General features: G+C 45.2%; 2 protein-coding genes across 2 annotated transcripts in view; one reads left to right on the top strand and one right to left on the bottom strand.

The window, feature by feature from the left end:
• The window catches only part of LOC136586495 (cyclic nucleotide-binding domain-containing protein 2-like), a 27,904-nt gene extending 25,114 nt beyond the window's left edge, over positions 1 to 2,790 (top strand). Inside the window, exon 14 of the mRNA XM_066584608.1 lies at positions 2,020 to 2,790. Within this exon, the coding sequence (XP_066440705.1) occupies positions 2,020 to 2,157 (138 nt within the window). The 3' untranslated portion in view covers positions 2,158 to 2,790. The remainder of the gene's footprint in view (positions 1 to 2,019) is intronic.
• Positions 2,781 to 12,263, bottom strand: CCDC12 (coiled-coil domain containing 12). Its single transcript, XM_066584610.1, has 7 exons — positions 12,174 to 12,263; positions 7,145 to 7,203; positions 6,439 to 6,518; positions 6,290 to 6,351; positions 6,086 to 6,120; positions 3,797 to 3,873; positions 2,781 to 3,155 (listed from the first exon to the last, which is right to left on the bottom strand). Exons 1-7 carry the CDS (start codon positions 12,249 to 12,251, stop codon positions 3,076 to 3,078), a joined length of 471 nt encoding a protein of 156 aa, XP_066440707.1. The 5' UTR covers positions 12,252 to 12,263; the 3' UTR covers positions 2,781 to 3,075.

Raw genomic sequence — 12,263 nt, 5'->3', positions numbered from 1 at the left:
GGGGGGGGGTTGAAAAAAAAACAAACCCGTTTCGGCGCGGGACAACCCCTTTAAGTAGGGCAGGTTGTATTGTCTAATGCACCAGATAATGTACTAACATAGTATGTTAGGCTGAATGAAGACAATGTCCATCCAGTTCAGCCATCTCAACCCCCAGTTGATCCAGAGGAAGGCAAAAACCCCAAGAGGCAGAAGCCAACTAGCCCATTTGAGGGAAAATTCCTTCCCGACTCCATAATGGCAGCCAGAATAATCCTTGGATCAACCTTTGATAGTTCCTACCTAAATATAAGACCCGGAACTACAAACCTGCTGGTCACCTAATGTCTATATCCTTCCACTCGAGAAAGACCGTCGTAACAAATGTCATGAAAATGTTAAAATTTCCAACAAGATTGTGCTATCTTTGGAGAGGGGGAGAGGAGGGGGTCTTACTTTTATAGCGTACAGACTGCAGCAAAAATGAGCACTTTGTTCTGTGGGTCATTAGGATGACTATTGAGTTTTTATACTTTTTTAAATTTTTTTGCTGTACTACTGTTAAAAACAAATCTTTGGAAAAATATAAAATTATTTTCTGCCGCCGCCTTCTGACAGCCATAATTTTAATTTTTCCTTTGCTGGCGTTGTGTGAGAGCTCATTTTTTTTAAATAGAGCATGCGGCAATTTGTTTTCAGCGTGTGATTTCACGCGGACAAATCGCGGCCGTCTGCATAGGATTGCGTATTGTAATGCAATCCTATGCAGGCAGGCAGAGGCGGAAATCCTGCCGCGGAATTTCCGCCCGTGTGCACGAGGCCTAAGTCATTCAATTCCGGTTGGCTAAACTGCTGAGGGGGTTGATGACTTTTTGGCATCAAAAGATCATTCAGATTCTACAACCATTTCCTGATGAATCTTATCAAAATCCCCTTGGTCACTTTCTTTGTCCATAGAAGAGACAAGATCATTAAAACCTGGAACCGGGAGTGTCTAAGAGCGTGGGATAGGTCGTATTGATGAAGGAATGTTAGGAATGTGATCATATGCCGTTTTTCTTGCCGATGCCCTTTCTATTGGTCAGGCAGAAATAACAGTCACTGCTGTGGTCCTTGGGTTCACGCCACACCATGGGAATACCAAAAGGCATGCCTTAGCGTTTTCCTTTTGTCCAGTCATGGAGCATTTCATCACAATATGAGGAGCCCAATTCTTGTCTTGATTGCAACAATTGAACATTGAAATATGTAGCAGCCACATATATAACAGGTGTCAGGACTATTCTTACATTTATGCCTACTGGAAGAAGCCATGATTCAATCTAAAATAAACCCTACAAAATAACTCTGTTTTTATCAGATAATTTTTTACATTAAAAAACAACTACAATTATGTAAAAGTCTGAGAAACATTAATTACCTTGTAGTTCTGTTCAATCTAAGCGTCGGTGCCCTTTAACTCCAATTTAAAAACCAATCAGTGCCATTAAATGTAACAAAAGGAAATTAAAATTGCATGAAAACTAAAGCAGGCACAAAAAAAACGGATTTCAGATTTGGAATCAGCGATGCAGAAATATATAGAAATCGTTATAAAACCTCATGCAACAGAAAAAAAAAATGTTCCCCAGTAAATGTGTCTCCTCCCTTTTAGTTTCATCCCATTGCTTCTAGTCTTTCCTTGTGCAGATGAGAATAGGGCTGATCCCTCTGCACTGTGACAGCCCTTCAGATATTTGTAGACAGCTATTAAGTCTCCTCTCAGCCTTCTCTTCTGCTAAACATTCCCAGATCCTTTAACCGTTCTTCATAGGACATGATGAGGAACTTCTGGTGATCTAGGGCAGTTTGATATCAGGATCCCTGGTGGCCTAGAGCGATCCTACACTCAAATATGCATTTTGCAATGTGGTGTGAATCGACATTTGTGGACCTTTTCTACATCAAAACTGCTGCCTTCATTGTGCGATAAGATAGCTGTTTCTGAAACCTACAATAATGATGTGACATTTCTCTCTGTGGGGGTCTTGTAATTTCTAGGTCTGGACAACCACACTAAAACAGAAGATCTCCGACTGCGGCAAACACAATGGAGTCACTCCTCATGCAGAAGCTCCGATCCGCCTAATTCATGGGATTGATGTCCCCAAGCTGTATGGCAGGAGAATGCTGTGGTGATGCGGCCATGCTGCAGGCTGGAGTTCAATTCCAGACAGGTTGCCTGAAGGACGAGCAATAGGACAACCGTCCCAATGTGGGGCAACGACATTCAACTGGCCTGGCTTGTAATTCAATTGACCACACGGTGGCAGAAACACAGTTTAGGGCAACTTTCAGCACAATGTCCATTTATTTAGAGTAGAAGCTATACCCCCATCCCCAGGCATTGACATCATGTTTAGAGAGGGCAGTCCTTTAACAATAAAATCCAGTCATTTTCCATCACTAGATAATGTTACTCGTCATTCTCCCCCATCACAATAGCGGCAGCATCAGATACTACTTGGGTCACAGCATGGCCAAGCACAAAAGGGACCTCTTGCTAGATTATGCATCTAGGGTGTACACAGTATGCTGCCCCTCACAGGATCAGCATAGTCCTCTCCTGAAATACTCTGTACTGCGGTGGGACCTGGCTCCTCCCACTGCACCCCTCGGTGTAACCTCCCATGCAACAGCCTTAAACTGACCGAGCCTATTCTATACAGGGCACAGGATACCGCATATCACACAGGGCGATGATGCTGCACAGTGTAAGGGCTTCTGTTGCTCAGTGTAGTTTAGAAAGAATAAAATCAGAATTTGTTTTAATTTTTGTGTTTATTATAAAAAAAATTCTGGAAAGAAAAAAAAGTTGCCCCAATTAAGTCATCGTTGGCGCATATAAAAAAAATCTGCAATTATTTTGTGCTAAAATACACAAGTTCCTGCAGCTGGTTGTAGTACAGGAGAACATACTGGGCAGAGAGGCTGACACTCCACACTCCCCGTCGCCATGCATGGTGGTAAGCTCAGCATATCCTCCTCATCATCATGTGATGATCCCAGTCCCGGTTATATTAACCCCCCAGTCCGCCATAACTGAAGCCATCTTGCTTAGTCTGAGTCCTCGTTCTCCTGTTGAGCAGCTTGCACCGCACTCGCCAGGTTCTCCTCCTGTCCCTGCAATCGCTCTCCTGTGGGAAGAGACAAGAAAAGGAATCATGGAGACGCTGGTTCAAGAGCCACAAACCCTAGTCAACAGCGTTATGAGGATATATGCTTCCCACACAGTAGATTCTCAGCACTGGAGATATGGGACAAGGTGGTAAGTAGAGATGAGCGAGCGTACTCGGAAAAGCACTACTCGCTCGAGTAATTTGCTTTATCCGAGTATCGCTGTGCTCGTCCCTGAAGATTCGGGTGCCGGCACGGAGCGGGGAGCTGCAGGGGAGATCTTTCTCTCCTGCCCGCTCTCCCCTGCGACTCACCTGTCAGCCGCAGCGGCACCCGAATCTTCAGCGACGAGCACAGCGATACTCGGATAAAGCCAATTACTCGAGCGAGTAGTGCTTATCCGAGTACGCTCGCTCATCTCTAGTGGTAAGCATTAGGGATTGTATTAACCCTTTCTCTAGCATGAACTGATGGATAACAGGGGACAGCAGAGGACAGTAACCCGTCCTACCACCTTCCATAATCTGTTATATAAGAAGTACTCCGGATCCAGAAAGAATGGAAATAAGAGGATCTGGAGTGATCTAGAACCGTTAGTACATAACACCTTGTTTACAGCATGTAGCGGCTCTGTAGACTCGGTGTCAGGGTGGAAACTCACGGATTAACTCTGCGATGGCTCGCTGCGTCCGCTTCTCCAGTTTCTCCAACTTCTTGGCCACGTCTCTCTTCAGATCCCTGGAGAAAAGATTGGAAGAGTGTTAGACAGAAGTGCATTCACAGGGGTCTGTAGGGACATCTTGAACTCCGACACTTTTCTTTTTTTGGGTTATATAATGCAGCATAGACCATTATTAACCCTTTATAAATATAAGTATACGGTGCTGGCCTATAAACCCGCACTAAAGTAAATTTATATTGCGGGTTTAAGTCACCTGCAATCTAGCAGGAGCAGGTCCGGTGCTCGGCTGTAACAGCCGGGAGCATAGAAGCTTCCGTCCTTCCTGCCTATTTAACCCATTTCATGCCATGATCAATAGTGTTTGCAGCATGGAAGCGAGTGACGGGGGAAGAGGCTCCCTACCTCTGTCACCCATCAGCACCCTGCAATGCAATCGCGAGCTTACAATGAGTCATCATTGCAGCAGGGGGCCTGACAACGGCCTCTAGTGTCTTCCAGGTATTTCAGCCTATCAGACATGATAGGCTGAGGGCATGTGCATAGTATACGGCATTACAGAAGTAATGCAGTGTACTACACTAGCGATCAAGCAATCATATCTTCATGTCCTCTTAAGGGACTAAAAAAAAATTAATAGTGCTAAAAGAAATTTCAATAAAGTCTACTTAAAAAACAAAAAATACAAATTTAAATAATTATTGCCATAGTCCTAAGGACCCAAATACTCTACATAGTCGAGTATAAGCCTGGTTTTTTAGCACATTTTTTTGTCCCCCTCGGCTTATACTCAAGTGAGGTAAAAAGAAAACCAATGCAATACTCACCTCTCAGCCTGTGTCTGTGTCCCCGGCACGATGGTCTCCCCGGCGGTGTGGCAAGCTGCTTTAGAATTCTCCCTGCTGGGCTTTGAATTTCCCTGCCGCCAGCGCTGTGTAAGTAAGCGCTATGATTGGCTCAAGTGCATGCCAATCATAGCCAGCTCTTGATCCAATTGCAACGCTTACTTACACAGCGATGAGGGTGGGGGAATTCAAAACCGAGCAGGTAGATGACAGCGGGGAGAATTCTGAAGCAGAGTGCTGTACTTCTGGGGAGACCATCGCGCCGAGAAGACAGATGCCGGCTGAGAGGTGAGTATTGCGGGTTTTTTTAACCCAATATATACTCGATTATAGCTCAGCTTATACTCGAGTCAAGAAGTTTTCCCAGTTTTTTGTGGTTAAACTTATTGACTCGGCTTATACTCGGATCGGCTAATACTCGAGTATATACGGTAATTAAAATGTTTCATTCTTTATCTCACAAGGTGAACGATGTTTAAAAAAAATAAATAAATAAAAAGGTCAGACTTGCTATTTTTCGACCAATTGACTTTGGAAAAAAAAAAAAAAAAGACAAAAAAACCCCAAACACATAGCTCTGTAAGTGGAAATGCAAAAGAAAAAAATAGTTATGGGTCTCGGAGAGACTAGAATAAGATTTATAAGACGCCCCTGACTCCCACTGCTGCCTGCTGAGAGTCATGGTGTATTCCTATGTGAAGCTGCATCTCATAGAAATACACTACAGATCTGCACACATATATAGTACAGGCAGTTAGCGAGTTTAATAACTCTGCAGCTAATCAATGTATGGACTCCGCTACTAGGGAGTGACAGTTGTGCAGTGAATGGGGCTAAGTGCGCCAGAGATCTCTTCCGCTCGTCCACCTCCAGCTGCCCAGAATAAAAGGGTTCAAACTGTATGGATGCAACTCAGCTGGGATGAAACACATTGCAGTGCTAGAATAAGGCTGCCTGTCCACAGGCGTTGCGGACCTCTGCCGCGGGAGCCGCCGCCAGGGAGCGGGAGCCAGCAGACAGATCTCCGTGGTGAGCCTGGCAGATCCCGCTGAGAATTGCGGCAATTCGCAGCATGCTGCGATTTTCTGGCCGCGAGTGGAGAATTGCTATGATTCTCCACTCGTGGACAGGGGGGTCTGCACTTTCCATAGCATCGCTATGGAAAGCGCTTACTGTGTTCCTGCGGCCGGATTATCGCAGCGGGGAATGCAATGAAAATACACCCGTGGACAGGCAGCCTAATGCTGCGAGTCACCATGACATGCCCAGACCAAAAACGTTAAAATTTCCGTGGTGCTTCTATAAAGGAGGTTTCTGGTGCAGTGTGGTGCCTGTAGCGAGTAGAGGCTCAATTTTAGGTGAGGAAACATTACAAAATCCTGTTCATACAGAGTGGCAGGACCATAATCCTGCGGTAAACACTTACCAGTCTGGTTTCCTGGGTGCGAGATTAGTCAAATCCTACAAAAAAAAAAAGAAGTAAAATATAGATAATGAAGTAAAGTGATATTTGCAACACGTCCCAACCTTATGAAGAGGATGATGTGAGATAAAGATCGTGGGTTGTCCTCCCTACCCACAAGTGTTACATAAAGTGCTCTCCTCTCCGCTGGAGCTCTTCCAAACTCACCACTTCCTCGATGATGGGCTCCGGTTTGGCTGCTTCCAGCTGCTCCTTCACTTTCTCCTCCACTAGAGGGAGCAAGAAGACAAGATTGCGTCACAAGAAGACAGACAAGACAACTTTGTGAAGATACGAGTCCCAGTTCTACTACTTACCAGACTCCGGCTTGGCCGGTGCTATTTGCCGCTCCTTCAGGCCCTCGTCCTGGGGTGTATAGTTCCTCAGCTTCAGCTCTCTGCAAAAAAAAAAGTAACAATGTTAGACCCAGAAGACTCTTCCTCCGCTCCTTAGCAATCTCTTATTGATAATTCCTGCTATCCAACTTATTGGTGTTAGTAGGAAACCCGGCTCTGGACTTTAAGCTGCAGCGGCTCTCAGGCTTTCACAATAGCTGGAGCTCCATGTTGGAGACCGCTGTGATGAATGTGAATGAGATTAGGGCGGGCGGATCAAATGGATTAAAGAATATAAGGCACCTAAACTGTAGCAGTAGAAAGGAAAGCGGGAGGATGGGATGATCTAGTCTCTCACAGAGACGTCACGCTCTTCTATGCCCATTATCTCTGGCATGGCAAGTCTCCATGGAGCCAGACTGTAAGGCCCATGATTGTTGCGGTGCGTCCCCAGTATCCAGGTCTTTAGCTGTGATGGGTTGTGGGACTGAGGGTTTGCCATGAGGATCTCAGCACCTAAGCGTGACTAGCACTTAAATTGCGCATGCATGTATATGTATATGTATATATATATATATATATATATATATATATATATATATATATATATATTACACACACACACACACACACACAAAATATATAGGCCAATGACATATATAGTCCATCTGCACATCTCAGTACTGACCGGTGTTTTTCTTCCTCCGTTCCAGCCCCATCCTCTTCTGCGCCGCCTTCTTCTCGTAACTAGAACAGATAAGACAGGACTCTGTCATGACGGACATATCTGCACAAAATAAGCACAATGGTGTCAGCAGCGCAATGAAGTCACCGCTACAGCTGGGCGTCCCGCGCAGAGTCACTCCGATCCGGAATCCACGGATCAAAAAACGCAAGTGAGAATATCGCAGGCGCACGGTGTAAAAGCCGCCTTCATGCTTCCTTAAATAAAACGTCTCAAGAGAACGGCTGGTGAAGTGGAAACGGGGCATTTATGGAAGAATGAAGACGGCTTTTAAACGCCGCAGCTGCGAGGTTGTCACTTGCGGTTTTCCTAAGACGTATCTGTACAGACGTTCATCTATAGACAGAGATGAGGCTGCAGAGAGGTGCGATGTACTGCAGACCTCGTCCTTTACAAGACATATTACATGGGGGCGCCTGCAGTCCTTCCCTGGATAAGTCTCCATGGTGCAGCCCCTACAGGTCATTTACATCACTGTTAAACATGGTAGCGTGTAACACCGGCTCATGTGAGCATAACATATACTTCTCCCAAAAAGAAGAACAGCCAGCGCACCCCAACACTCCATATACTATCCTAACTAAAGTAATTGGACACCTGAGCAAGAGTCAAAATTAGCATTTATTTCTATATATATTAATACTTAGTGAGGCTCCGTTGGACCTAATGATACTCTTTAGGACATACTTTCTACTACCGGTAGTGTCGGATATTTCCCTCCATTCATCCTGCAAACAATTGTTGAGATCTCTCAAAGAAGATGCATTGGCCCATCTACAACGCTGCAAGGAGCGTCGTCACTTGACATTTGAGCAATGGAAGAATGTTCTATGGAGTAACCAATCACATCAGATGGACGCACCTTGGTGTGAAGGAGCCTGAGGAACACCTTTTGCCTGAGTGTTTTGTGCCAACAGATAAGTAGGGTGGCATTTCCATTACGGTTTCGGTCCCTTTGTTGTAGTGACAAGAACCATAGACACGGAGGTGTACTCCAACATCCTAGACAATAATATGCTGCCAACAATGTGGCAATACTCTGGGAATGGTCGGCCATACTTGCAACGACACAACGCGCCCCATCACACATCCAACACTGTTTCATGATGGTTTGAGGATATGGATGTTCCATGACTGGACTGGCATGCAGAGTCTCAACCTGAACCCTACTGAACATCTTCGGGATGAACGAGACCATCAGGTCAGGAAATATGAACAGCGTCCATCTTCTTCCCCAGAAGTTTGCAGGATGAATGGAGGGAAATATCAGCTGAAGTGTATCAGACATCAGTAAAAAGTATTCCCCAGAGACTATCCAATGTCATTAGGGCCACAGGAGCCCACTGAATAATAACATATGTAGATAAATACTACTTTTGATTCTTGCACGGGTGTCCAATTACTTTTGGTAGGATTGTGTACATATGCGGGCAGATAAAGTTGTTTTTTTTGGGGGGGGGGGGGGCGCATTACTAGAAAAGTTAAAAACCAACCTTTCTGACAATGACCCTAGATTGGTGGTTCCACTGGGTATCGGTGCCTGTTCTCTGCAGGGGACTGAGTCTTGGGAGCCCCCAGTGAGACCCTCAGACATGTTAGTATTATAACAGGGCAGGAGACGTTTTCAGCATTTGGGTGCAAATAAGAGTTCACTGACCACAAGTGGAAACGTGAGAAAACGGAACAACTGCCACACAAATGTTATCAGAAATTAACGAAAGGTCCCATTACACCCTGCGATGGGTTTATATACTGCATGGTGGAGCTCCAGCCCTTCCGCTGAAAAGCGGGGAGTTACGCTGTAGGAGCGGCACGGCATTATCTGCACAGCATTATGTGAGTGAAGCGGCAGGAAGTGGTTGGCTTATCACCCGGCACGGCTTCCGTTTCACACACAGGAGGAGACGCCAATGCTCCGAACACCACGTAACAAGAAGTTCTGCAACTCTCTACTAGGCTTTGTTTTTCAATTCTTAATCATTTACAAGATCATTGCTTGCTGTCAGTGAATGACGACTTTCTTGTTTATATCCCAAGACTGAAAACTCACACTGACTTAATACTTATCATAGCTGAGGATTTGTTACCTTGTATTAATACAAGAAGAAGCTCCGGGTATCTTGAAAAAAAAGAGAGATTTGTATTCAAAACACCCCCTAATCCTACTTTGCAGAATACGGAGAGAATGAGACTTCGTCATCCAGGAATTCAAATTTCTGAAAAGTTAAATAAACTTTGTGTTTCAATCCTCTATGTTCAAGACCTCTGCTTGCCGTCAGTGAATGAGATTATTCTTGTTTGCATGCAGAGACTGAAAATTTATGGGAGGGAGGAAGAACACGAACCAAGAAAAAAAAACCAAAAAATGTCCCACATACAAAAATGCTCGAGTCTCCCATTGTAGTCAGTGGGGTTCGTTACTCGAGTAGAGCTCTTGAATTTTACGAAAAGCTCGACTCAAATAACAGGGGCCCGAGCATTTGGGTGTTTGCTCATCTCTATTCTTCACACCTATGTTATCGTTTCCGTTGTTCGGCCCCATACCAACGAAAATAAGGGAAGTGCCAGCTTCCTCAATCTAATGGGCACGGACAGACTTCACTAAAATAAAGGGGTTCGCCGGCTTCATGGCATTGCCCTAATGTTGCACAGCATGCTGCAAAACTGCACAATACATATAATGTATAGGAAGACTAACATTTCTAAAGGCCCATTTACACGGGCCGATGATCGCTCAAAGATCGATTAAAGGACAGTTTGAGTAACAGCTTTGAGCGATCATTTTGCATAAACTATTAACCCTTTCCAATCCACTGTCTGACATCTAAAGACGTTATGATTTAAGGCTGTATAGCTCCGATGTTGGAAGACGTCCGTCGGGGTTCTCTTACTGTATATTGCCAGCCTCTCTGCTGTCGGAGCCTATCCAACGTGTCACCTCATGCAGTACTGGCTTTAGCCAGCATATAGCGCCGTTGTATAACTGCAGAAAAAGAGTAAGCCCCCTAGGAAAACCAGGATACAAATTGGATTAGAAAGGGTTAAGTAGCTACTCAGCTACTTAAAAGCAATTTAGTGTGCAAATGAAGCCTCTTATCTGCTTTCAGTTCTTTTGTTCTCCAGTGGCAAACAATGCTATCAGCACTCTCCTTGGAGACCTGCTGATAAGGCTGAACTAATTAGCGATCAGCTAGCAGTGCCCAAAAAGTGCACATTTAGACGCACCAATTATCGCTGAAACGATCACCTTGTAGCAATTTTTTAGTGATCATCGCTCCATATAAATGGGCCTTAAGTGGGGTGAAATGGAAAAGCGCCCCACTATTTTGTCATATTTGGGGTGTTACGTTTTTATGGTGTTCACAGTGCAACAAAAATATCATCCCATCTTTATTCAATGGGTCAGTACGATTTCAGCGATACGAATTTGTATAGTTTTTATGTTGTAAGTAAAAAAAAACAAAAAAAACAACAACTTTTAACCCTTACCAATCCAATGTCGGGCCTGCCCCGACATCATAATTTCACTCCACAGCTCTGATGTCGGGGCAGGCCCGACACTGCAGTGCAGGAGTGCATCTGCACCCGATCATCAGACACATCGGGTGCTTACCTGTCCGACGTCTTCCGCATTCTCCCTTCTGTCTCCTGGCTCGGCGATCATGTGACCGCCGGGTGCCACCTGACCATGATCGCCGAGCCAGGAGGCAGAAGGGAGAATGCGGAAGACGCCGGACAGATAAGCAGGCCTCCCCCACGGTGCAGTGAGCACCTGCACCCTCCTGAACTCTGCCAGTTCAGGAGGGTGCAGGGAAATATATTTTTTCTCATCCATTCTCACCAGCTTCAATTTATTTGGAGCTGGGGAGAAAAAAATAATTGGATTGGAAAGGGTTAAAAACTTGCTTTATTCGCCCTCTACAGACCCCACGACTTTATTCTTCCATCAATGGAGCCAAATAAGGGCGGTTTATTTTGCAGCTGTCCTTTCTATTGGTACCATTTTGGGGAACATACAACTTTCTTGATTGCTTTTTATTAATATTTTTTCTTGGAAACAAGGCGACAGAAAGCCCAATTCTGGCCCTGCGCACGGACAGCGGTCACCGTGCAGGACTGATCATGTGATATTCTAATAAAATGAACCTATACGGAAGCCACAATACCAATGTCTGATGCGACGGCAGTTTTTATTTTAGTTTAACTCTTAAATGTTTTTATAAAATTTACTAATAAAAGAACCTTAAATTTTATTTTCACATCCACGGACGGAACTTGAACTTGGCAGCTGCATATACAACATGCTACATGATTAGGAGGAAATCCATCGCACCGCTGGGGGGCTTTATGGGGTAACTGAAGAGCACCTGAAATCTCCTTCCCAAAAGGAGGGGTCAGTTCTGTCAGCGGCATCTAAATGGTTAAACAGCCAAGATTGGAGTAATCTATGATCCTGGCGGTCAGCGACAGCCGACACCTGCTATCTACGGAGCGGATGTGTTCCTGAGCCCACATCATACTCTGACATCCACCGTATATTTACAGTCCATGTCAGCAAAGGGTTAAAGAGTAACTGCACTTTATACTTGTGACATGTCGGTAGAGGACGGGCGTAACGATCGCCAATACAAAGCGCCAGGAGCGCGCAGACAAGGGCTGACCCCCTTCGGTTGTGATCGTTCTTCAGCAGCACCCATCAAAACTTCTGACATGTTAAAAAAGTTTTGTTAACGTGCGGTTACGCTTTTTGATGGCCACACGTAATCACCATAGCAACCGCGGTCTGCATTCAGGACGGAGTATACGGGGTCATCGGCCTGACACCACCAGTGTCATTATATTACCTACATAACACATGATGCCTTTATCACCGAGGGCTATAGGGAGCAAACATGGAGGAGTGGGCAGAATGTGTTGGCACTAATGGACGCCTGCCCAACCCCTCCTTCCCGCCCTGGTCGCGGCTTCTTACCCTCTTCTTCCTCAATTCTCGCAATCTCTCCTTTCTTTTCAGCGCTTCTTCCTCCAGTCTGCCCACACTTCCCTCCATCTTCCCACAATG

Source organism: Eleutherodactylus coqui, chromosome 12 (assembly GCF_035609145.1).
Source record: "Eleutherodactylus coqui strain aEleCoq1 chromosome 12, aEleCoq1.hap1, whole genome shotgun sequence".
NCBI classification, from domain to species: Eukaryota; Metazoa; Chordata; class Amphibia; order Anura; family Eleutherodactylidae; genus Eleutherodactylus; species Eleutherodactylus coqui.
The sequence above is the reverse complement of the archived record's forward strand: the minus strand, read 5'-3'. Positions and strand labels throughout refer to the sequence as shown.

Excerpts from the sequence above, each read along its gene's own strand:
- CCDC12 (XM_066584610.1), bottom strand. The coding sequence starts at position 12,251 with ATGGAGGGAAGTGTGGGCAGACTGGAGGAAGAAGCGCTGAAAAGAAAG. Across the intron at positions 6,121-6,289 it reads AGCCCATCATCGAGGAAGTG|GATTTGACTAATCTCGCACC; the intron begins GTGAGTTTGGAA and ends TTTTTTTTGTAG. Across the intron at positions 3,874-6,085 it reads GCACCCAGGAAACCAGACTG|GGATCTGAAGAGAGACGTGG; the intron begins GTAAGTGTTTAC and ends TCTTTTCTCCAG.